At 29.2% G+C, this 27,573-nt stretch overlaps 1 protein-coding gene across 6 annotated transcripts; it reads left to right on the plus strand.

Moving 5' to 3' along the window:
- On the plus strand, positions 1 to 27,567 carry LOC109604043 (ras-specific guanine nucleotide-releasing factor RalGPS1). 6 transcript variants are annotated; one of them, XM_020020573.2, is made up of 11 exons: positions 2 to 173; positions 12,386 to 12,421; positions 23,440 to 23,541; positions 23,600 to 23,763; positions 24,572 to 24,851; positions 24,905 to 25,068; positions 25,128 to 25,700; positions 25,923 to 25,991; positions 26,758 to 26,952; positions 27,012 to 27,307; positions 27,363 to 27,567. In XM_020020573.2, the coding sequence occupies exons 3-11, from the start codon at positions 23,467 to 23,469 to the stop codon at positions 27,482 to 27,484; spliced, it is 1,938 nt and encodes a 645-aa protein (XP_019876132.2). In that variant the 5' UTR covers positions 2 to 173; positions 12,386 to 12,421; positions 23,440 to 23,466; the 3' UTR covers positions 27,485 to 27,567. The 6 variants fall into 6 exon arrangements, with proteins under 6 accessions (XP_049818415.1, XP_019876132.2, XP_019876134.2 ...); XM_020020575.2 differs by having other exon boundaries at positions 23,446 to 23,541; XM_049962458.1 differs by lacking the exon at positions 12,386 to 12,421 and having other exon boundaries at positions 1 to 173.
- The last annotated feature ends 6 nt before the right edge of the window (positions 27,568 to 27,573 follow it).

The raw sequence follows: 27,573 nt of genomic DNA on the forward strand, positions 1-27,573 counted from the left end.
AGCTGGCGTTTCTGACATGACCGAACATTTCTTTCGTGTTTATTTCATATTTTTTGAATTAGTTGTGTGATATTAAGCGGTTTTTTCGCCGATAATTGATACTCTTTTGTGGCTGTGCGTAATTGAATAACGTAAAAGCAAAGACAACGCCAACTTATATGAAATTCGGGCAGGTAAGTTTGCGTTTTTTTATAATGTTGTCTGTTTATTCGAATTTTTTTACGATTTTATACGGAGTTGAGCCCGTTCCAGCAGAACACGGTTTTTGTTGGGTGTTTTTTATGTAATGTGTAAAAAAGAAATTAAGGTAAAGTTTTTTTAAACGTAAATTTGGTTGGTTTTCTGTGAGATTAGGGTGTTAAGGGCAAGAAGTGGAATGTTGAATCATTGGATTCCCCAAGAATGCTTTATTGATTTCTTTACAAAAATCAATGCAAAACTTCCGAGCCACCCTGTTTTTATATTAACATTTCCAATTTCTAATGGTTTTAGAATGGCCTGAATTATAAAATGATCAAGACAATATTGGTTAATTTAACCGAATGTCGCATTAAACTTGTTATTTAGAGAATTATATGTAAAATTTTTAGAAACAAAAATTATATTTTCATTTATTAAATTTTCCAGTTTTGCCTGATAAACAAACTAATCATATTTTGTATTTTTTAAGAAAATAAATTGATACGTCAGTATTTATTCGTTGTTAATTTAACCGAATGTTACTTAAAATTTGTTTAAAATGTTTATTACTATTTATTGATTATTTACATTACTTTGTAAAAAATTATTATAAACAAATAATACATTTTAATGTATTAAATTTCCCAGTTTTGCTTGATAATCAGACACAGATTATACTTCGTATTTTTTAAAGAAATAAGTTGATGTGTCAGTATTCAATAATAAAGTAACCATTTAAGCAAAGATTAAGACTATTTTTTGCGCTTAATCGTTTCAGTTTCCATGAAGTCTCAAACATCTGGTGTTTTACATCGTAATGACCTTAATGATCTTAGATAACTGTTAGAGTGTGCAACAATTTTTATATAAATGATTTGTAGCATTATACATGTTGCATGTTGTTACGGCTGACCTAAAAGAAAACGGGTTTTTAATTGATTTTTTTACATAATTTTACATTACTTTAATTAGTTATGTATTTAGATATAATAATTTAATTTAGGACTAGGTATGATTCTTATTTTTATAATTAATTGTTTTGTAAAGTACACACCTAAAACCTACCGCAAGACATATATATGCTAAGAAAGAACTTCAACAAAATCTAGAAGGTACACAATTGCGAGAAATGCAGTGGAGGTCCGTCTTATTGGAAAATCAGTTGGTGTTCATTGTATATTAATAACCAGAATTAATTTAAATCTGATGCTTTTTGAGGTTTTATCCGGACTTTATGCTGTCCAATCGAGAATTTCAACATTTTTACCGTTTAACCATCTTTGAACAATTTTGAAGCATGCTTCGTATGACTGTCATGCATTACAAATCCATATAATTGGCAAATTGTTCCTTTGCATGTTTCATGATGTCTCTATGTACGAAATGGTCCATATTACTAATAATTTCTTGTAATGGTCTTATTCCATGCCAAGGAAAAGAACCCCAAACCAAAACTCTTCATCCACTATGTTTTAATGTTTTAATAGTGTCTTGGATATTTTATTAGGAGGACGATGAATGTATGTTACCATCCGACCATGTTCTGTTGAACATGAATTCATCACTTCAAAGAACCCTTCGCCAAAATTCTGGATGACAATACATTTTTCTGCAATTTTTTAATCTTGTATGAATATTCTTTTTTAATACCAATGATTTCTTTACTGAAATATATATATGTTAAGACATTTTCTTATTGTATTTTCAATTGAGTGTGTTGTTTTGTATTTGTTAATAAGCATTATAAACCATTTTTCAGCAACATCATAAGTTTTAGCGATATTTAGATCTTGATGTTTCTTATAAATTATCATTTTGCACTTCTCCGGAGAGCAATGTTTCTTCCTTCTCATTGAAATTAAATTTAATTATAAAATAATTAAATTCTTTTGAAAAAAATTGGAAATGTTTTTGGATTTTGTATAAAAATTCTTTCATAGTTTGCAATAGCTCTCCACCGTAAGTTTTAGATAGGCCACCTGGTATGTAAATATTTTGTTTTGGATTTTTCTTTAAAAACAAAATTGTTCTCGAATTAGCACTTGGAACATGTGTCAAGATTTATGTTGCGCCTCCGAAACACCATTAAATTTTATTATGAACACAAGCACTAAATTAGTCTCGGATTTCTTTCTGCTTGGTTGAATTAGTGTCGGACGAATGTCGACGATATTGACAACGGAACCCACGCCGCATATTTTTAACATTTTCGCAGCCCAATCACGGGTCCGTTGGAACAACAATGGTCTCGTGATTTTCTGGCAATTCTCCCCGGTTCTAATTGCCGCATTCGATACGAAATTCCCACATTAACATTATTGTGCCATGTCGAGACGATGCCCGTACACACAGCGTTTCGTCAGACTGAAATGGGATTTGAAATCTGTTATTAACGATCGGTCCATTGTTCTCGGTGCATTTAGGCACCACCTGTTGGGACGAAAAGTTTCGCGTTTATTTCCTTGCGGTCCGTTGCGCGTGTCGCAATCGATGGAGGAATTTTATCGTTTTCCTTACATGGCGAACGGAAGCGCGTAGGAAGTTACCCGCATTATGGATTTGTATTCTCGGATGTCGTTAATTAGACGTTCTAAGCGTTTGTCTAATGGGACAACTTAAATGCGCCACGGAAACGCGTTCTTTTTTTAGCTGGTGCGCATCTGTTGGAGGAAAATCGGTATTGAAAAAATGTTAAATTCCCCGTTTGTAAATCGCATAATTTTGCGCTTATTAATAGAACATGTATTCCGTATGGCATGCCAAACGTTAACGTTGGGATGAAGGTGAATTTATTTTAATATCAATCATACGGGGGCTTATTTTAGAACTGTGGCGCCGGGCTATCCATTTTTGTTTGCAAATATTTCATTACCTATACCCGGAAACGATGTTTTGTTACCTGAACCCAGAGACCGATAACAGGGATGTTAAGTATCGCCGACTATTCGATGAATGCAGCGATATGGACGTCAGAGGTTCGGTTATTAAACAATCCGATTGTTGCAATCGGTGTTTACAAACACCGCTGCGTCAACGAACCTAAAAGGAGACGCTTTCCCATGAACTTACCTTGCACTAAAATGTGCCCGGATCATCTCGCTTTAGACTCTTAGACTAATCCTTGGGTTGATGGATTTATTATAGGGCAATTCGTTTTTGAAGTTTACTAACGATGATTGATTTGCGGAGTGTGATCGTCGGGTTATTTTTGTGCAGAGATAATTGGGATCCACTTCCGACGAATTGTGATTAATAATCAGCATTCAAGGCTGCATATTCCGTGTGCATCTTATTATAGAATTGCATTATGGTTTATTTATTGCGGTGCACAGTTTTCAATTAGAGTTTGTTTACAAATAGAAAATGTACATTACAAATTGCCATAAATCTATCGACACTAATCATTAGCATTTAAATACTGCAATTTGTGGATAAAGTGTGTCTAATCGTTCGAGAAACGCAACAGCAATTTTTCTAAAATTAACGATTTGCACATTGCAAAAACGTTTTAAAATATTATATATTAACACTTATTGATTGATCCATATAATAAACAAACTTTAGAAATAAACTTGAATTAGGTCACTTTTATAAATACGTTCTTATCGGACTTGGTCTTGGTTGAAAAGTGCATGACAAGATGCATGTTTCAGTTTTACGATTGACATTTGCATTCGGAAACGCACATGTGTGTAATTACACGCGACATGACTCGGATATTGTTTACGAAAATACCGGGTCATGGATATTTATGTTTATTGTTTACGTTGGTCGGGCTAGTAATTTTTGGAAAAGCATTTTTAAGATGCTTGTAATTTTAAAAACCAATTCTTATCAGCTGCATTGAATGGAGGAAATAAATATTCTTAATAATAATATGCCATAAAAATTTCTAATAATATATAGAAATATAGAAACTTTCTTTAGATTAAGTAACACAAATAATGCTAAAAATATTTAAAATACTGTGAGTACTTCCTGTAGTTTATAATAAATTAACAAAAAACAATTTATTAATCTGTTAATATGCCATAAAAATTTCTAATAATATATAGAAATATAGAAACTTTCTTTAGATTAAGTAACACAAATAATGCTAAAAATATTTAAAATACTGTGAGTACTTCCTGTAGTTTATAATAAATTAACAAAAAACAATTTATTAATCTGTCTATAACGGGATCATTTTGATTATTGATAAAATAACCCAAGAAATAAAATTCTTGAAATATTCTAGTTGGATTTCGAACTTCTAAAAGGTATAATAATAGTTATTACGATTGATAAATTTTTAAAATTTGTAATGTAATTACATTCGTTATAATTATAGAAATCATTGACAACTTATATGAAAAAATATTTTCTATATACAGTGTGGTTCATTAGACAGCAGGATACCTCCATAAAATCTGTATTTTTTGTCCGATTTACTTATAGACAATATTTCACATTCTTTGGCCCAAAAGTAAAATCTACGGGATAATTTTTTAGACATAATGAGGAAATCACTAGATTAAGCTATCTCTAAAATTCATAATTCTATAGAAAAATTAAAAATCCTTTATTTTTTTGGATTTATTTTTTTTAAAAAGTAGTCTATCTATTGCACAAATTATAATAATAATAACAACATACTAATACTCTTAATACCCAAATTTTATTTAATTCTACAAATCCACCCTGCTTATCTTTCTCACATGATTCGTTAATTCTACCCCGAACTTACGAAAATTTGAGAGTTGAATTTTAGTATATAACTATTTCAGGAATTGCTTAATCCAGTTATGTAGTTAGATTTTCTATCAAAAATTTGCTAGTAACATTTAGTCAATTTTCATGCTTTGCGATTGAAAAAAAAGTTTATCAGAAACGGACAAAAAATATAAATTTTGTGAAACTGTCCCGATTTTAAATAGGCCACATAGTTAATAAACATTATATTTTTACTCTGTCAATGATTTGTATAATTATAAAAAATGCTATTACATTACAAATTTTAAATATTTATCAATAATTTAAATTCGAGATTCAATTCGAATATTTGAAAAATATTATTTCTTTGATTGTTTTGTCAATAATTTATTTAATTGATCCCCTTATACATCCATTAATAAATTGTTACTTTGTTGATTTATTACAAGCTGCAGGAAGTACTCGCAGTATTTCACATTTTTAGTATTATTAATACGAATATTATTTATGACAATTATATTGCACAGTTTAAACATCGAGTTGACCTTTAAATTAATTAAACTTTTTTGATTTACAAAGGAATTAATAATTGTGACATATTATATAATATATACTTAAAATATAAATACATAAGATAAATATGATTTTTAATTTTACCACAGAGTAATGAATATGCATAATTGTTTTTATTTCAGAAGGTGCTTAATCCAGTAGTGTAGGGAGATTATCCATAAAAAATTTCAATTTTTATTCTTTACTGTTGAAAAAGACAGATTATCATTAATATTGTTCAACTATTTAGTGAAAAATTTTTGTTGTTTAGTTTCTCATTTTTCTTAATAATGTGCCTAGAGTAAATGTTATGCTCGGTCGAAATGAAAATCCCAATATATCAATTTTTAATCGATAAATTTATTCAATTATAAATATTTCAAGCACCGGTTGATTAAGACCAGATATATGACGAAAATGTGATTGAAAGTAAAACAAACGAATATTTAACTTTAATTTATATTTTTATTTGTGTTTAATATAATTTAAAATTAATTAAACATTGTCATATATAAACATATCGACATTATTACTATTGTTGTATTAGAAAATATATTTATTGTATTTTGAAATATAAACGAATTTAAATTGTGTCGTCATTCATTTTAATTTAGTAAAGTGTTTCTACTTGAGTTTTCTTTCGATCAGATTTTCTCATATAAGAAAGAAACAAGTCTGTTAAACTTCTCTTTCAATCTTGTGTTGGTGGAACCTTTCACCTTATTTATCGCTTTGACAACCCAGATTTCCTGAGAAGAAAACCAAATGACTAAAGAGAAAATTAATCTTATTTGTCTTGATTGAACCTAGAAATCGAAATTGAATATTTTGATGCGCATATTTCTGACAATTAATGTGTATTAATTGAAACATTTCAACTTGTGCATACTAATTACGTTGAATCTCTGAAGGCACCTAAAATGTTCCAAGCATTTGTTAATGACTCCCTGGAATGCATCTGTGACTAATTATACACAATTTAATAATTTGAAGCACATTCTGAAATATCCATTTCAATTAAACTGTTTGATAATATGACAACATAAAATAAAATTACAATTAATTTAGCAGGAAACTCAATTATAAAAAATTTAATATAGTATAGAAAAATTCAAAATAAACATTATTGTTTTTTTACTGTATTCTATATAGAGACTCAAGAATAAGAACAAGAAAGCTAATTGAGCAAATCTGAATATCAATTGGGACAAGCAATGACCAAATAACACAAACGTATTCTATAACAAGGGATATAATAATAATAAAAATAATAATAATATTTCATAAAATCCATTTTAGCAGTGGTATTTTTTGTATATTTTAATCTTTAATCAAATAAGAAGCACTTACAAGCCATTTTTTTTTATTTAATCTAAAAACTATACAAGTCTTCAGCGATTATGTCAAAAGATAAAAAATTACGTAACCTCTGACTATTGATGGCTATTAGATCGAAACAAGTATGATTTCAGATAAAATAATTAAAAATTGATTGACTCCCAAATAATATTATTTTTTATTAAATCAAAATAAGTATGCAAAATCTAATTCCTCAGAAATTAAAAATGCAATAATATTTATAGAGTTCCATTTAAAAAACAAAGATAACGGGACTTCCAGTTCAACAGGAAGTCATAATGCATTGAAAATATTTCAGAAAATAGTTTTAGTTTTCTAATGAATGACTTAGTGGAATCACACTGTACTGTACTTAGAGGGTTAGAGCTACACTATACAATTCTTAAATTTATCGAGTTTACGAGGTACTTTACTCTAGGATGGTGTGTCAACATATTTCCCAATTTCAACGGGCTTATCTGGAAGGGTTGGGCTCAAAACGAACGTTCGAAGTGACAATGACGTGCCCCCGCATAGGATATCCACATGCCACCAATTGTTCACCAGTTTATTTTTAATGCGGCCGTCCCGATGAAACGCTAAATTAGTTTTCACGGACGCAAAGTTGAATAATTGGTCCCGGTAATCGACCAATTTAGCCGGTGCCTATCGGCAATTGAAGGGGCCATCGGAGCCACTTCCAGTTGATGGAAACGAGGTTATTGTCGATATTGTCACTTTGTAAATACATACTATAATATCGGCTTGTATTGTTAGAACGTAGTGTATCATATTTTACAAACTGCGTCTATACATGTGTATCTCAAATGACTGTGACACACAATCTCGACGATTCGTTGCATCATGTTCGTGCATTTCGACGTTAATTTTATGTTTCCTTATTTACCGCAGAAAAAAAAACCCGTTAATTATCTCGTATCAGTTAGACTCAATTGGAAAAATGAGTTTGGCAGGTCTTTATTTCTTTTTAAACGCCAACAACGAAATTAAATGCACATCTGTCGTCTCAATTTTGTCATTAACGCTGACGCGATCACGTTTATTTTGTCACATGAATCTATTTCTGTGGTCGTGTCAGATTAAACGGAACAATGGCAATATAAACAGTTTTACTGTTGCAATTAATATATCTGTTAATCTACCATAAATTAATACGCATTTCGAAACACAATAGGAAGGAGCCAGTTGCGGAACGGACCGAAATCGTTTTTCTGACGACCAAATGAAAAACCGACTTTCACACTTGCAACATTAACCTAGTGATTACGTTAATTGTTCGCACTTGACCATATATTTCAATTAGATTTCTTTCTAGAAAATTACATTAATTACAATTTTATTTGTGACTTATAATATGTAGTTAATTAAACATTATCGTTACTAGTAAATAATTAATTGGGATAGTTTACAAACTTCATTAATATATAGATATTTTTCTAAGAATATTGTTAGCAAATTTAGTTAGGCTAATGTGAGGCAGAAGAACAGGGGAATCCCAGGAAAAATCTTCTCATATTCAGTAGTATTTATCAGAATGTGGTATTTGCCAGCTTCAAGGTAATAACCAATACACCCATTTATTGGTGATGGTTTATTTTACAATTATGTTATATATTTATTTGTATTTAGTATAACTTATGGATAAATTCCCGATATTCTCCAATTTTTTATCTATTCACATCTATCAGGCATTTCTTCACTATACTGCTCCTAATACTAGATATTGGCGAAATTATTACAATTTATGTTTTTGGTTTAGAATTATTCGAGCAAATTTTTATATTTTATTTTAACATTTTTATATTATTTGAAATCTTTTTTATGCTCTTTCTAACTATGATATTTATTTTTTACGTTATATTTGTAACTGATTTTTTTTGTTAAAATTGATATTCATTCACATTTGTTTTCAAGAGTTCAAAAATGTACGATATAATCTGCATTTGAAAATTGCTGTAAACATGAATATTTATTGTTACCTTATTTTACTGTTAATGTCTTCCAAAAAAAGAATATTTTTTTAATAATAAGTTAGGCTGAAGATAACAGGGGAATCCCAGGAAGACTCCTCATCTTGAGTAGTATTTACCAGAACCTCGTATTTGTCAGCTTCAGGGTTTATTACTATTACAATTATATTATATATTTATTTATATTTAGTACAATTTATGGATAAATTATGGATATTCACCAATTTTCTATCTACCCATACATTAGATATATCAATACTGCTCCTAATATTAGATATGGGGAAAATTATTAATTATTTTATGATTTATTGGAGTCAATTTTTATATTACATTTTATCATTTTTATGTTAAACTACATATATTATTTTAAAGCTTTTTATGCTCTTTCTAACTATGATATATTTTTCTTTTACAATGTATTTATGATTGTTTTTAAGTGATGTTAATTCATGCACATTAGTTTTATGAATTCAAAAATGTACGATCTAATTTGAATACAAAAATAACCAGATAAAAAATGAATATTTAAAATAATATAATATCTTATTTTACTATTAAAGTTTTATCAAAAATAAATGTTTTTTGTAATTTAAGTTGGTCTAATATGAACCAGAAAAAACTGGGTAATCCCAGGAATGTTAAATAGTATTTACCAGAATCTGGTTTCTGCTTCAGAATAATATCCAATACATCCATATTTATATTTTGAATAATTTGAAATTATTGAAACATTATCAGCCATTACTAAAGAATATACTGAAGATTTGATTTCAGTACATATTTGGTCGAAATCATTTGAATAATATGACAATATTAAATTATAATATTATAGTGTCGTAATATTATGTGACTCGAACTCATCTATCCTTGTTTGATTTTAATTGCAGTTTCTAAGGCCGCAACAATCACCGTGCAAATTTAAATGTTTATTTTCTTTTCGGGGAGTGTCCCGGTTTCATTCGGAACGCCCGCTAAGTAAACTGGGGCGTACTGTAAACGTGACATCGAAATGGATCGATCTCGTTTCATTATAAAACGTTTTTGATCGGTCTGCATCCACTTCCTGTGTTTTTATCAATGCACTCACGAATTCCCAACATACACACACACACACACACATATTAAAACACGGTCTGCTGTCGTCAGGTGTTTATTGTCTTGGTCGCTTTTGGTCACGTTCCGGGCGTGTTATATTCCGGTCGTGTCAGACAATTTTGTATGCACAATCGAACCTACTCTGACGGTTTTGCTAACTATACAGGACGTCCTGTGATACATACTGGGATACATTCGTTTTCGCGACTCCCCAATGTTGTCGAGTCAAGGAATTTCAATCGTTTTGACAATGTTTATGCGAAATCGTTTTTGTTTACCAACCATGTCGAATTTTGTCTGCTCCGAATGGAACAACCTCTAAAATTAGAACCGGTGGCGGCTGATACCGAGTTCAAGGTGGCACTAGTCGTTTCCTTTGCGTTTCGCAATCGTAAATAAATAAAATGCGACATTGTTTACTGGCTGGGTCAGTATCGTGGAAATTCAATTCAATGAACTATTTTATGAAATTGTTTTGTAACGGATCCAAATGCGTGCATACCTTAATGTTTTTCCGAAAGTGTATGAGTAGTAAATCTGCTATTTATCTGCTGTTAGGAGGCTAAATAAGATCATTTATCCTGGAGCGCATTTGTTAACTGTACTCCCATGAACATTCCCTGAGGTGTTATAAATAGTTGACGGGTTTCATGCACGCATACCTTCTTTTAAATGTTAGAAGTGTGTGTCACAAAACGTTTGCAAGAACACAACTTGTGCCAAGAGCAGTTTTAAATAGAAATAAATAATAAATAAATAAATAAAAAAATATTTACTATAATATAAATTACGATACGTAGTATAAATTTAGATATTAACTGTAATCTTTAAGTTGACCTTTAATTATAACATGGAAATTAGGTAATCGGCATTTTACTGATATTTTTTTATTTATTTACTTAATTAAATCATTTCCGTTTTTATTGTATATTTTAAGCTTCTTTTTCGACAATCTCAAATATAAATTTAAACTTTTAATTATTCAAAAAAATTAATTATATTTTAATTATGATGCATTTGGCTTAGATAGTCTACAGTTTATCTGTTTTCCACACATACATACGGAGAACACAATAAACTGTTTTCTTCACCATTAAAGATGAATACTTACTTTTTTGATTGATGTTTTAATCATTTTTGTATTAAAATGTAAATATTATTTGAAAGCTTTTTACAGACTTTCTATCTATGCTATTTATTTTTTCTTACGTGACAATAATTTATTTTTGTAATTGTCCAATATTTTATATAATAAACGATTTAATTGTGAAGAGAAAGCCAAGACTGAGATTCTTCAGTTTCAAGGGTTTTGTTTTCGAAGCATTATTTTGGTTGTAGAATGTTTACAAAAATTATTGATTATAATGGTATATAAATGTTGTTATTTTAATGTTAAACGTTATAAATTTAAATCAATTTTTGTGGTACCTCATATATACATAAATAATTTATATTTTATGCTTAATTTCTTTCTAAAGATTTCTAAATCTTAACTATATGAATTATATTTTTTCAAAAACTTTTAAACAGTAGGAATGTTTTATTTGTTAACTTTTGTTTTTATACTGTGTAATTTATATATTTACCTTTTATAAAATTTGCTTTCAAATGGGTTACACTGTATATAGAAAATAGAGAATATATTTTTTATATAAACTGTCAATGATTTCTATAATTATAAAAATTGTTCTTACATTACAAATTTTAAATATTTATCAATCACAGTAACCATAATTATAGCATTTTAATTACGAAATTTAATTAGAATATTTCAGGAATACTATTTCTTGGTCTGTTTTATCAATAATTTATTTAAATGATCCCGTTATACATCCATTAATAAATTGTTTTTTTTTTGTTGATTTATTATAAGTTACAGGAAGTATTCACAGTATTTAAAATATTTTTAGCATTATTTCAATTATTTATGATAATTAAATTGCACAGTTTAATCAACGAGTTGTCCTTTAATTAATTTACCAGTTAATTAATAACAGTGTCAGATATTGACAAATAAACAAATTATTATTATAAGTTTCGTAAATACAACGTAATTTCTGATAAAATATATAAACTTAAAAATTTAAATGTTTATAAATTTGTCGTACATCCTTGTGATAATTTTTAATTTATAGTTATCTCCATTTCAAATAATTAAATTCAATTAGCACTTAACAAATTGCGTTTTTTCCTAATGTCAATTGTGATATTTGGAGTTAACATATTCCTGCTATTGTTTTGTGATGGTTATAATAATATGTGGGGAAAACTGAAAATAGCAATTTTCCCTAACGTTCACGTTTTGCTATACCGTCTTTGGTATCGTTAAAAGGCACGACCCTGCATTTGACACCTGCTCATTCGGAACCAACGGCCGATTAAAAACACTTCCTTTCCATACCTTTACGTGACTCTCATGAATACGTTCCAGTAATGGGTTCTCGCAAATAATCTTCGTAAACCGTCTGTTCGAACAGAAATTGTTTGTTGATTTTCGGTCGTAACGTTGCCTAACGATTCGTTCATTTTTGTTACAGATTCGACGGTCGTTTTCCATGAATGGATAGAACAAGGTGAGTTTTGACGTTGCCTCGCCGCGAATTTGTTATAACCGCAGTGCTGCTATTAATTCGTGACTGATTTTGATCTGCGACTGGAAACTCGGACTTTTTTATTAGCCGCCAAATTGCCTAGTCATTAATCGCCTCGGTACAAATGAACTTTTTTTAATGATACAATGGAACGTCCGTCTTCGTCCACCATCTGTTGCGTAGCGATTCGATGTAAATAATAAATAATTGTTTGTGCTATCAGGAATAAACTGATAAAAATATGGTAAAGTAAATCATTATTATTATTTTTTAATTTGTTTTTCTTAAATTATTTAAGTATTAACATAGATATTTATAACAATTTAAAGATTTTGTTTTTTAATAAACATTCAAGTGTTTCTCAACTTCAATAATGATTTACTTTACCATATTTTTATCAGTGCATTAACATAAATATACAAGATGTCTCAGAATATGTGGACAGTATTCAGATAGAACACATGAAAATAATAATTTTTTATTCCTACGGCACTGTTTACGGAGAATGGACGCTGTTTTATAGAATTGATTCAGGAAAATCAACTTGTTATAAATATCTAAATCAATAATACAATTTTCGTCAGTATTTATTTTATTTAAGAAAACTTTGGATAATTTTTATTTTATTTTTTATCAGAATAAATAATTCATTTATTTTCAAACAATTTTAAAATAACTTAATAATAAAGTATATTATTATTACCAGAACTAAATTGTTAGAAATATCTAAATTAGTAATACAACTTTCTTCAATATTGTTTAATTAAAAAAACTAATCTTTACTATATCCTACAATATTTTCTATTGAGACATTATAAATAAAAAATATTTATCATTTATCCACTCAACTTTAACTCATTTTATGAATTGAGGTATGCATTTATCCAGTCATTTAATTATTATTATATGAAACCAAAAAGCTGTTCCCAAATTTATAGATTTTAAAGAGAAATAAAGTAACAATAAACAAAAATAAAGTAATAAGCATCTCCCCAAAACCAAATTGTTAAAATAACTAAATTAATGTTACAATTTTTCTCAATACTTCGACTTAAAAATGTGATTTTTAAGAAATTCTTATACTTTACAATTTTTTATTAGTCCTTTATAAATAAAAAGTATATTATTTATTTACTTACTTTTAAAAAATCCATTTATCCATCCATCTAATTAAACTATTCAACAAATACGACGAAAAAAAATGCGACTGATGTGAGAAAGGTCTAAGGGGGTATTTAAATATAATCGTAATGAATTTAAGTTCAAAACCTTTTCACCACGTATAGAATAAATATATCAGTTATTTTAATTTCTTTCTAAATTTTTAAAATCAACAAATAAAATTAAAGAATAACGGGTTTTATTTACTATAATTGACTTAAAATATATTTGCACCAAATCTAATGTACACTACTTTTTTGAAAATGCTTGTACTCCACATTGCTTCTCTCATAAGAAACTTACAGTAATCCTCCATCATTGCTGAATTCAATCTGCCATCAAAATTCTCATCCTTCAGTATTTTTCGAATTTGTGATGGAACAAATGTTCCTTCTTTAACATTAGTATCGCTTAGTTTAGGAAAAAATTGTCTAAGGAATTTATCTAATGTTTGAATAAAATTTTTCATCAATCCAAACTTGATATCTAATGGACGTAACGAAATATTTTTGGGATCAACGAGAAATATATTCTTCACGTTAGCTTGTCCCATGAAGGTACTTTGAGCTTGAGAATTTAATAATAAATAAAAATTAAGTAATAACTACCTACAAAAAACTAATACGTATTCTTATCATTTATTTCAGTAAATAAAAATTAAATTATATTTTCTACTTCCTTTTATATCATATTGGAAATTGATTAATCCATTCCTCCAGCCTCCATCTGAACTAATTCAATCAGTGTTTGGAATCCAACTCCCATCCTAATTAATTGGACTGAAATGGTCGGAGTGACGCAAATACAAACACGCACAATTGAGGGATTCGTCGAAAATAACGCGTCGGTTATCTGAATATAGTTTTCCCCATTTCTGCTGTTGATACTTATTCGAATTGTAATAGACGATATTATAGTTAAATAATAGTCTATATAATAATAGTTTCAGGCGCTGAAGAACCGAAATAGTTCCATAATTTTGATTTTATTCGTTGAAAAGGTTTGTCAGAATAAACAACAATATAATACTCTAATAATTTTATAAATATGTCAGTTAATAATATAAGTTTTCATAATATTTATTTAATTAATATTATTATTAAAAAAATGATTTTATAATTTACAATGTTTTTATTTGCTTATTATTTTGAAAATTGTATGAATACGATGAGTTATATAATTATATATATATATATATATATATATATATATATATATATATATATATATATATATATATATATATAATAAAAATTAAGTAATGTGTATCTCATCAAATGTATTAAATAAAATCCATTATTGCATTATAAATAACAGTAATTAATTTTAAATCATATTGAGAATTGATTGATCTATTTCTCCAGTCCCCGTCATACCTAATTGAATCAGTATCTGGAATTCGACTCCGATTTAATTAACTGCGCCGAAATGGTCGGTGTGACGCAAATGCACATACGCACAATTGAGGGATGCGTCAAAAATAACGCATCGTTTGTCTAAAAATAGTTCTCTCCCTTTTCTGGTATCGACACGTATTCGAATTGTAATCGAATTTATTTATTTATGAATTTGTTAAATAAACAACACATTTGCGCCGTGTTCACGGAATAGTGGAAAATCGAAAGTTATTTCCATAAATTCGTTCAGTCGGTTCAAAAGACTTGCCAAACAAACAACAGCACAATACTTCATTGTTTGTTTTATTGGTTGTTACATTATCGTTGCACGTAACCGATAGATGGTGGCTTTATTATTTTGAAACCGGGCAACGGGATAAATCATAATCGCCTCGTTTTCACAAAACAGACTACAACGGACCGAAAACGTGCAGTTAACCGAACAATAACGTCGGTCAGTTTTGCGGTTAACCTCTGAAATGTAGAGGCGAACGACAAAACTACGCGACCGAAATTACTTTGTGTTGTAACAAATCGCAACAATACGACAACAATAGTACACGTGGGAGTAAAGGTGCGATTCGACTCCAAAAATACCGGAATAAAAGAGGCAATCGGCTATTCCTGGTCGGTCTAGACGGTTCCTCAAGGAATGCACCGTGTACGTCGGTCGCAAGTGCAAGATTTATGCAGGAAATCGTCGTCGGTGGGAAATAAAACGAACAATGCGTACGTTGGGCGCCTCACTTCACCTCCAGACTGGTTTATTGCATTCGCAATTAAAACTGGATCGTTTTTGCGGCAATGAAAAATTATTCTGTCTCGGATTAATTTGTCAATATTAAATTGAGCGTTTATAAAAAATTGACTATAGACTAAACAAAATGAAGTGTTGGTGGTATTTCAAGTATTTCAAGTATATATAAATGTTGAATAATTAATTTTTAAATTAAAAGTACGAACTGGATCAAATTTGTTATAAATGTAACATAAAACAAATTTAATAAGAGTACAGTTATGGATTTAAATTGTTTTTTTTTTAAATTATCTATGGATGAACAGAACAAAGTGTTAATTGGCATTTTAAGCAACAAAGAAATGTTGAATATGAAAATTAAAAATACAGGCTGAATCAAATTTGTTATAAGTACAAATAATATTTATTTTAATAAAATTACTGTTAAAGATTTAAGTTTTTTTTTTTGAAACTTAACAGAATAAAGCATCAAAAAATGTTGAATAATTTATTGTTAAATTAAAAAAAATTAATAAAATTATTGTTTAGATACAAAAAATAAAATTACTATTAAGGATTTAATTTGATTTTTTTATAAAATTACCTATGAATGGAACAAAATAGTAATTGGTATTTTAAGCATCAAAGATGTGTAGAATAATTAATTCCTAATTTAATAAAACCACTTTTAAGGATTTAAGTTGATATTTTTTTATAAAATTAACTGTGGTTGATAAAGATCAGTGTTAATTGGTGTTATAAAAAAGGTTGAATGTTAATTTCTAAATTAAAAATACTGGCTGGGCAAATTTGATATAAATAAAAAAATAACAAATTTAATAAAATTAATGTTAAGGGCTTAAGTTCATTTTTTTAATAAAATTAATTACGAATTAAACTGAAATGTTAATTGGCATCAAATTAATTTTTAAATTAATTAAAAATACTGACTTAAATTGTAAATACAAAAAACAAATTTAATAAAATTATTTAGGATTCAAATTGATTTAAAACATCAAAGAAGTGTTGTACAATTATTTTTTTATTAAAAATAACAAGTTCAAACTTGGCTTAAATACAAAAAATAAAAATATAATAAAATATGTTAAGAATTTTAAATTTTTTATGAAACTAACTATTGGTTGGACTTTTAAACATCATATAAAAGTGACACAATAATTTTTTTAAATTGTGGTGTCAGGACCAAATTTGTTACAAATTTAAAAAATAATAAATTTTATAAAATCACTGTTAAAGATTTTAAGCTGACATTTAAAAAAAATAAATAAAACAAAATGTTAGTTAATACTTTAATCATCAAAGAATTGTTTTGCACAATTATTTTTCAAATTAAAAATTATTATTATTTACAATTATTTTTCAAATACAAATACTAAATTTGTTGTGCAAATAAAAAATATCACTGTTAAGCATTTTAAATCAAAATTTTTGATGAAAATAATTATGGATAGAGGAGAAGGAAGGGATAGTTGGCAGTTTATACATTAAATGGATATTGCACAATATTTTTTTAATTAAAAATACCGTGTCAAATTTATAATCTATAAAAAATTACAAATAAAATAAATGACTATAGTAGAATTTTTTGTTAAATCTATTGATAAAACACTGTTCTTAAATATTATTGCACAATATTTTAAATTGAAAGTACTGGCACGGACAAATTTATATTAAAATTATTGTTAGGAATTTTAATTCGATTTTTTTTATAAAACTAACCATGGGTAAAATGGAAGAAAGTGTTAGTTAGTAATTTCACTATCAAAATCGACGAAAAATTGTTCGTACTTAATTCGTCAGGTTTAGTTGGAAGATAAATTTACCACGAATTTTTCTGATGTGTGTCACTTTGCACGCTTTTTGTGTGAAACCTGGGAAAAACAATAATTTTTATTGTAAACCACAAACACATTAATTTGTTTCCCAACAACAAAAGCAAACCAATTCAGTAGATGTTATCGCCCGACAAGAAAACGATGTTTTCGATTCGAGAACCGTTGCAACGCTACGTCGGCTTTGCTTTAATTGAAGTTTTCAAAAGCAAATTAATTAGACCGTTCAAAATTTAATGCGAAATCGACCCTGATTACGCTGCAACAAAGCGTTGTAATACAAGTAGTGATGTGCGCAATTGGATGGTGCAAGAATCTCTTCCTCTGTTTGTTATTAAAATAATTTTTGTTTATATTTAGCTTGGGATACGGTCCTGATGACATACCGTTGAATTTTAATAATGCAGAACAATTTCAAGGTTCATTTTATAAATAGAAGCTACATTAATAACTTAAAATAATTAATAGAATAAGTAAGCAGTTAAATATTTGTGTGACGATAGAATAACTGTAAATAAAACATTCTTAATTAATAATAAAAATATTATTCTTTCTTATCAATAATTTGACATTGTTGAGATTTGTGGTTGTCTAGACAAAGTTGTGTAAATTAGGCTAATTTAATCAGGGTTGTCTTGAATTGCTTACTGTTGTTTTATCAAGGATATTCCTTAATAAAAATCAATAGCAACCAACACTTTGTTTTCTTTTATCCATTCTTATTAAATTCCACTTAAAAATCTTAAAACTAATTTTAATATTGTATATTTGGTTCTTTTTTATTCATAATAAATTTGGCTGTTATTATTTTTAATTAAAAAAAGTAACAACATATGTTATCTTTGATGTTTAAAATACCTCTCTCGTATTTTATGTGATTGTTGTGTGTGTGTTGTAACAATGATTTTATTATATTTGTTATTTTTTATATTTATAAGAAAATGTTCCTCAGTATTTCTTAATAAAAAATGTGCAATATTTCATTGGTGTTTAAAATACCAACTACCAGTTTCTTCTGTTCTATCATAATTATTTAAAAAAAAAATCTATTTAAAATTCTAAGTGATTATATTCCTCATTTTTGGTATTCATAATAAATTAACCCCGCCGGTAATTTTAATTTAAAAAAAATAATTGTGCAACATTTCTTTGAAGTCTGAAATATTTAAAATACTTTCATACATTCAAAATAATTTTTTGATCAGTGTCCAAATTCTGGATAATTCAATTATTACAGTTGGGAAGGTAATTTCTATTTATTTATTTATCATATTATTTTATGTTTAGTTTTTTCTACAGGGCCAGTCAAAAGTAAATCAGCAAGTCTGAAATATTTATAATACTATCATAGATTCAAAATAAATTTTTGATCTGTGTCCAAATATTGAATAATTCAATTATTACAGTTGCGAAAATAATTCCTATTTATTTATTTTTACTCAAATTTGTGATATTCTTTTATGTTTAATTTTTTATATCCACACTACCAGTCAAAAGTAAAGCAACAAACATGTTTTTAATAATACATATGCAAATAGGATGCTATCAAGGAACCATATTATTGTCAGATAGTATAATTTATAATTTGATTGATTTCACGCTGGAATTTTATAATTTTTTTATAAATTTTTTTATTTACTGAAATTATAAGTAAAACAGCACCGTTATAAATCATTTAATTTTAGTTTATCTTTAGAAGCTTATGCATACGGTTGTCAGTTACAGGAAAAGCTTTTGAGAATGATCTTAAAAATCTTATTATTTCCAAGTACAAATCAGGACTTACGTCAAGAAGAATTGGAGCTTCTAACAACAGAGAAACTGTAGCAACACTTCCTAAACATGGTTGTCCGAGAAAAACCAACCATACTGACTATCGAAGAATTGCAAGACCATCCAAAAGTGACCCGAATAAAACTGACGAAGATCTTAAGACTAAATATTCACATTTGGTGGTGACTGTCAGTACCATAGTCCAGTTTTTACGAGAGCACTTACACTGGTCTGAAAAAAAAAATGGAAAACCGTATTGTTTTCTGATGAAAGTATATTTAATTTATTTTCTTCCGATGGAATTCAATGGCTCTTTTTCTGGGTTTTGAATGGGACCATTAGTAAAAATAAATGGAATAATGGATAGGTTTCAATATTTACACAAACTTACCAATTGTATGCTGTCGTAAGCTGAGGAAAATATGCCCTTGTCGTGGATAATGATTCGAAGCATACAGCCAAAGTTGTAATAGACTTTTTTTGCTTACAATACAGTAAATCTTAAGTGACTAACCCAGAGTACCGTTCTAAACCCCATATAAAATCTATGGAACAACAATAATGGATATGCTACTAATGCTAATAAAAAATGTTAAAAATCTAGGTATTTTATTTTGTTGCTTTTCTTTTGACTCCTTTTTTATTGTGTAATTACTGTAGTCCTCATACTTTTTATTTTAAATCAATTATAAAAAGTAAATATAAATATTGTTTCTTAGAATTTTTTTCTAAAAAATAAATTTGTTGCTTTGCTTACGACTCATATTTTACGTATTTACCAATTATTAATTTTGAGTAAAACATTAATCAACTTGTTCCATTTAAACCTACTTACTAATGTTACCGTTATTTAATAAATTACTCAGCGTTTACTCAATATATTGTTTGTCATTTCGGTTTGCTCAGCGTTTCACAGGCTCATAAAAGCAGTTTATCTACACGGTTTTCTGTAATCGGTAAAGCTCTATCCGTTCCGGACTTAATTGCGAAAAAGCCGACCGTAAATGGTTTAATTGTCCACTTCGTTTACGACCAATGAATTTTTTTACGTAACAATATGTTCGACGGCGTCGCATTATCCAAAATGCTGACCTCACCCAATAGAGTTCGGTCGCGCGTCGAATATACGATCAAACACACACGGCGGGAGAAGTAGGGTAGGAAATTCGTGTGCGGCGGACGTCGCGGCGCATCGGACGACTCGACGGCGGGCCGTCGATTGGTCGGTGTGCGATTATTGTTATCGTCACGTTGCGAACGCGATTGTTTATTTATCGCGATCAGTATACAGCGAGGCGTTCAGTGAATCGTTCGCGCGACCGCCCATTGTTGTTGAAACGCTCTGCGGATAGTTTTTTCTCTTCGTACGGGTGAAAGCATGCGTGGTTTGTAAAAGTGGAGGTTTTTTGTTTGGGCTTTTCTACATGGTTGTGCAGACGTTGAGGAAAATGGTGTGGGTCATTGTAAGTTTTTAATTTATTATTTAACTTAATGACAATTTTATTATTTTGTATAAAAATTTAATATAATTTTTGTATACTTTTATGTAAAAATCTAATAGTTTTTAATTTATTTTATTATTTTGAATAAAAAATTCAAACTACAAATTTGTAAAATTTTTTTTAAACATTGATTGTGTTTCCGTAATATCTACATAAACCGACTTTTGATAGTTTTGCAAAAGATGTGATAAATATTTTAATTATTTTTTTACTTTTCTCAAAAAATATACCTTCTTAAAATTTTGAGATAATATATGCAATATTTTTATTTAAAATGGAAACCATGTTCTAATGCATTGAAAAAAAAACAAAAATAAGATTTCTGACACATTTAATTATCTTTTTATTTACAATATAACGATATTTTGTCAATTTCGAGATATTTTATACACCGTCTATAAAACTAAAAGAGTGTTACAATTTTATTTAATTAAATTTTTGATAAACAGTTAAAAAATTATATACGAATTTTTTTTATAAAACATACCTTAATATTTTTTTAAAACTTCGAGATAATATGTTCAACATATTATCAGTTGAATTTGCCTTTAAAGCATTGAAAAAAAATAAAATATGTGATTTCTTGTAAATTTCTAAATATTTATATTATCGTCTATTAAACTAAGGGACTATTTTTATTTATTTATTTATTTATTTTTGATAAGCGGTTAAAAAATTATATAAGCATTTTTTTTATAACTTAAGATATTTACCTCAAAGATACATCTTTTTAAAATCTTGAGATAATATGTGTAACATTTTTATTTAAAATGGAAAACAATTGAATTTGCCTTTAAAGTATTGAAAAATAAAATAAAATTCAAAAATATGTGATTTCTGACACATTAAATTATCTTTTTAATTACAATATAACAATATATTTTTTTTTCAATTTCTATTTATTTATTTTTTTTATAAGCGGTTAATAAGTTATAAGTAATTTTTTTATATAACATAAACTACTTAAAAATATATCTGTTTAAAATTTCGGGATATGTTTAACATGTTCCTTTATAATGAAAATCATAATTGATTTCTCGAATTTTTTTGGAAATTTAATGTATCACAAATTATATATTTTTGAAAAACTTGCTATTCTCCCGAAAGGCAAATATATTTATGGTTTATATATCTCGAAATTTTAGGAGTTATATTTTTTTAATTTAGCAACAAATATTTAATTACTTTTCAACATAGAATTATTAAAAAATTTGTAATATGAAATAGATAAAAATATATACACATATTTGTATATTAAAAAAATCAACCTTTAATACACTTTTATAAAGAATTATTTCATTATTTTTCAGTTTTGAATTAATAACGAATATCAAATATATTAATTCACAAATGTGTTTGTATTGTTCTAATCAAGAATGGTATAATTCTTTTTTCAACGTGTTTTCTGAAATCCATATTCATTAGCCCATAGATTATTTTTGATAATATTCATAATAAACAAAATTTAACGTACAGTTTTCGACATATTTATTAATATTTGAAAATTTAAAACGATAAATCGAAATTTTTACGAAAAGTATTTTCATTTTTACTAACATGTTAAAATCAGAAATAAAACTATTGATTTGTTACAATCAAAAATGTTTTGTTTTCATAATTCTATTTTCAGCGTGTTTCCATATTCATTAGTTTATAAATAATTTTAATAACATTAATTTACATATGTTTTAATGAACAATATGCAACTTAAAAACTATCATTTTGCATTATCCAATTATGTCGTTAAAATTTAACATATTTTTTGTTATTTTTAATTTTCCTGTTTTCATGTCAATTAATGTAAAAAATTTATTATTTATTCTAGTGAATGTTTAAAATTGTGAAAATTTGTTAATTTATTTTTACATTTATTGCTCTATTATCTATTTTTCAGTAAATCAAGTTTCACTTAATTTTTCCTGTTGACTCTTTTGAACTATTTATTAAATTAGTTTTTTTATATCTAAAGGTATTAATTAAATATTACTATCATAGTAAATTGAATTAATTACTTTCACAACGATTTATTCCTTATATGCGGATTACTATTAGATTCTAATTATCAGCCCTGTCCGTTGAATAACATTGTATGCATTTATTTATTATTCATATAAAGTAAATGATACATTAATAATCGTCGGTAATTGCAGTTAATTGCATAGCAAATGTTATAATTACACGTCTCCACGGCAATTTGTAAAATATTTATACTAATTAACAACTGTTTGAAAGGAAAATACAACTATTCGTTTGTTTTCCAGAAGAAGAAAAATACGCCATGTACAAATCACCAAATAAATACGATAATATTTCCTATGATAATGTCCATTGGAATTAAATGAATTTCAATTACACCGATAATGAATTATCAATTTACAATGCCGGTACTTAAATCTATATACAGATATAACACCGAGTTAATGACTGCTAAGACTTTTAATTTGGAATAATGTGCTGCTTTCTAACGATGTAGGTTTATTAAATGTAACAGTTATTAATAAGCCATATGTTAGAACTACTTACGTGCTGTCGTATTCGTTTAATGAAAATTGTGTTTGATTATATTATTTTACGTCAGTTACAGAAACTACATCACGGTCATGAGATGAAAATGTTGCGGTATTCTGAGATACCGAGGGACATTTCCGGCGACAGTTTGGCAACCTTAAAAATTTCAGAGGTATACTCCTTTATGATTTGAGATGTGATTGTTTTATTATATATTAAAATGATTTTAGAATCCAGAGGATGGCACCTACCAGACCTCAGACAGCAATGAATCCATCACACCGTCGACCAATGGCTGCAACTCAGCACATCACCAAGATCCGCGAGTGCGGAAGATATCATCACCCACGATCTCCAGCAGAGGTCCAGGACCTCCTTTCTATTATAACTACGGGTAAAACTTACTAATTAAGTCGATTGCCAACATTATTAATTGAAAACTTATATTTTGTTTTAAATTACTTAGCTTCTTTACTTAAATAACAATAAACGGAAATAGATTTGGTAGATTAAGAATATCTAATTAAGTTTAATAATAATTTTTGAAAAATCATTTTCATTAGATGACCACCGTGGTTTTATTTTGTCAACTTAATTATTTTGACCCAATTTCCGATGACATCGGCATATAAATGAGGTTCAATGCTATTAATTTTGGCGATAATGACCACCTTTAACCATTATTTGTGCATTATTAGGATGTTTATGTCGACCCTCTTTACTACTTGCAATTAGTTCACGAAAACAAGCTTTTACAAAACTCGAATTTCGGTCATAAATTTTAATTATTTCGACGTGTAGTTGAAGTGCATATTGTTTTGGCAATGACTGGTGATCACACCTGTCAACAAAGTCTTTAAAATTGATTGTTAGTCAACTGGACATATCAACTCATTTAGATGACCGTATATCTATAAAGTTTGTAGTATAAACATCTTTAAGCGACATACTCACGTCTTTCGTTACTATCTGTTAAAAAAATGATGTAAATATTATCCCGATGTAATTAAAAGCGTCACCTACTAATGACCCTCCGTCAACCAACTAACACTCTTTAATTCTTTAATCGTCTCGCTCGATACTTCCAAGATCGCACACTTTGGCTTAGTTTTCTTTCCACCGATGTTCTCACACCGGATCTTTTCGCCGCATTGCATGCGCACCCGCCGGTTTAAGGGTCTTCTTTCATTTTCCTTTTTCAGGACGTCTAACGCGTCCGCCGGGATCCCTGCACACATCAAAACTCAAAGCTTACCGAATCACGCGTCCCACCACCACCACGCAATCAACAAGAGCTACAGCTGTGCCGTTTTTGATGTGCTCAGAGTACCGCCAGAGGATTTCGCCAGCCAGCTGACCCTGCTCGATCTGCCCGTCTTCCTTGCCATCCAACCAGATGAGCTGACGAGCTGCGCCTGGTACAAGAAAAACAAGTTGACGGTGGCTCCCAATGTTGTCGCCTTCACCAGGAGGTTCAATCACGTAAGTTGATGCCTATATTTTGTTTTAATTGAGTATGACTGTTTGAGTTTCAGGTGAGTTTTTGGACAGTTCAAGAAGTGCTCTCAGGAAGTTCGCCTAAGCAACGAGCTGAAATTTTGACTCATTTCATTAGAATAGCTAAGAAATTGTATGACCTTAACAATCTCCACTCATTATTCGCAATAATTTCTGCCTTACAAAGTGCCTCGGTATACAGGTAATAATGAGTTCGATTTAACACAATAAATTTGCAAGTTTATTGTTGTTTTGTTGCAGGTTATCAAAAACATGGACCTGTTTGTCGAAGAAAGATAAGCAAACGTTCGATAAATTGGCAGAAGTATTTTCTGACGCAAACAACTGGGAAAATCTCAGAAGTCACATAGAAAGTTTAAAAGTACCTTGCATTCCCTATCTAGGGTTGTATTTGACTGATTTAGTTTATATTGACATGGCACACCCCCATTCGGGCGGTATGGAATCTCAACAACGTACCTTAAAAATGAACAATATTCTCAGGATCATATCCAATTACCAACAATCAGATTACAATCATCTATCTCGCATCCCTCACATCCAAGACTATCTGAACTCTATTAGATATATAGAAGAACTACAGAAGTTCGTGGAAGACGACCAATACAAATTGTCATTGAAACTGGAGCCGCCTTCACCTCCGGCAAGCTCATCAAATTGCAGCTCAAAGGAGTCTGTGACGGCAGACGCAGTGACCATAGCTTCTTTGAATCTGTCGCCGGCGAAGCACTGCGGCTCACTTAGGTTGCATCCCAGCACCTCAGGTAGCAAGTTTATCCCAGGGCATAGGAAATGTCGCAGTTTGGGAACAAAGTGAGTGTCGTCAGTGCATACATTAACACTGTAGCGGTTTATAAAAGATAATGTATAACGTTATATAAGATGATCAATTATAATTTTGTCTTTTATTCACCGCCGTTTTGTTTTGTGACTCATGTTTAACATATCACTAACTTAGACACTAATATTATTTATTGAGCTCATCATTATGATGAAATGTGTGCGAGTGGTACAGAATTTATTCATTTTTCCTAGATTTCGTAGTACAAGTCTTCCACGTAATTTCCACAAGTCAGGGTACCCCTCATTGGTGATACCCTGGGGGTAAGTGCTTGAATATGCATCTGGAATTTGGCTTTCAAGGAACATGCTATGATAGTTAAATTGTGAATATTATCAATTGTTGTATCATGTTATCACTATTCATAAACTCATTTCACTAGGTATTAATGTTGCATTATCAACAATTGATATAATTCACAAAGAAACGGCATGAAAAGGAGCATTTTGTGTACAAACCAACAATACTAATATGCTAGTAGAAATTAACAAGCACTGTGAAAAGTCGTAGATAATTTGTGAAAAGTAGATAAAAACGTGGCTTGGACTTGAAAAAATTCATTTCTTTATTTGTATCAAGTTTTTTATTATGCATAATAAAATTTGTTAATTCTGTGACAAGGACATTAAGAGAAGCAATAACACTAAAACTTGGTATAAATTACTGAAATTGTTATTTTAGTGCATTGTCTCATAATAAAATGGTACTAGAACCGGCTTTGTATTACATATAAATAAACTTTACAATCATCTTCAGTCAGTCCATTTTTTTGAAAATAAAGTGCAATCCAATTACATATTTTTATCATCCCGTGGTTAGTTATTGTTTCAATTTAGTTCCTCCAAGTATGCACCTGTTCATAACCAACTCACATTCCTAATTATTACCTATTTACCAACAGCACCATGGTTATTACCTCAAGCATTTTAAGGTTTATTAGCCTTAGTTTTTAATCCTGTATTCAATCGTGTTGTAAAGTTTATTTAGCGTCTCTAAACTCAAATATACCACTAATATTTCCATTTTTAGTATATTTAGTAAATCTCACCAAGTGGGCAGTTTCGACCCAAAAGACCTCCCGAAAGCGTTGCACCTACTGGACGACTCCGAACTGGAAGACCAATCCAGATCTCATTTAAATCACAGCGACTTACCATCACCCACCTCAGACTTGCCGCTACAAGCATCACAGAACACCGCAGACAACTGCACGCTCTTGACAAGGTAAATGACGGTACACCTGAACATATACAAAATGTAAAACTAAACGAGCATTGTTCTAGATTGGCCGAAGATTCAATTAGCTCCGAGGACCAGATGTGCACCATGCAAGGATGCGTGAGACGCAAGACAGTTTTAAAAGAGGGCCGGAAGCCGACAGTGGCTTCTTGGCAACGGTACTGGTTGCAGATTTGGGCCACGTCGTTGGTTTACTTCTCGCCGAAGTCGTTCAAGGGACATCGCCGGTCGGATTTCAAGCGCGAACCGTGCAAATTGGTCCCTATTGTCGGTTGTCAGGTTGTGATGGGCGAAAATGCTCTGCATCCGGACTCGTTCCAGATCGTGGATCATCTTCGAGGTGGGTTTTGAGTTGAGTTAATGGATTTGCCGGATTTAAAGGTTTTTCGTTTTAGGGAACGTGTACAAGTTTCGGGCTGGCACAAAATCATTGGCCGAAAGATGGTGCCGGTACCTTCAACAGGCCGCAAACGGCGAACAAGCTCCACTACCAAGCAATCTCATGTCATTTGAATAAAATTTGTATTTATGATTTATGTTTTTATTTATGTATATTGTTTTTGTATATTTGCATTTATAATTATAAGCCTTTTTATTGTTTCACAT

Source organism: Aethina tumida, chromosome 2 (genome assembly GCF_024364675.1).
Source record: "Aethina tumida isolate Nest 87 chromosome 2, icAetTumi1.1, whole genome shotgun sequence".
Classification (NCBI taxonomy): Eukaryota; Metazoa; Arthropoda; class Insecta; order Coleoptera; family Nitidulidae; genus Aethina; species Aethina tumida.

Coding starts and splice junctions, on each gene's coding strand:
- LOC109604043 (XM_020020572.2), top strand. CDS start 20,784: ATGGTTGTGCAGACGTTGAGGAAAATGGTGTGGGTCATT. Junction 23,764..24,571: donor CCTTTCTATTATAACTACGG/GTAAAACTTACT, acceptor TTCCTTTTTCAG/GACGTCTAACGCGTCCGCCG. Junction 25,992..26,757: donor TCATTGGTGATACCCTGGGG/GTAAGTGCTTGA, acceptor TTCCATTTTTAG/TATATTTAGTAAATCTCACC.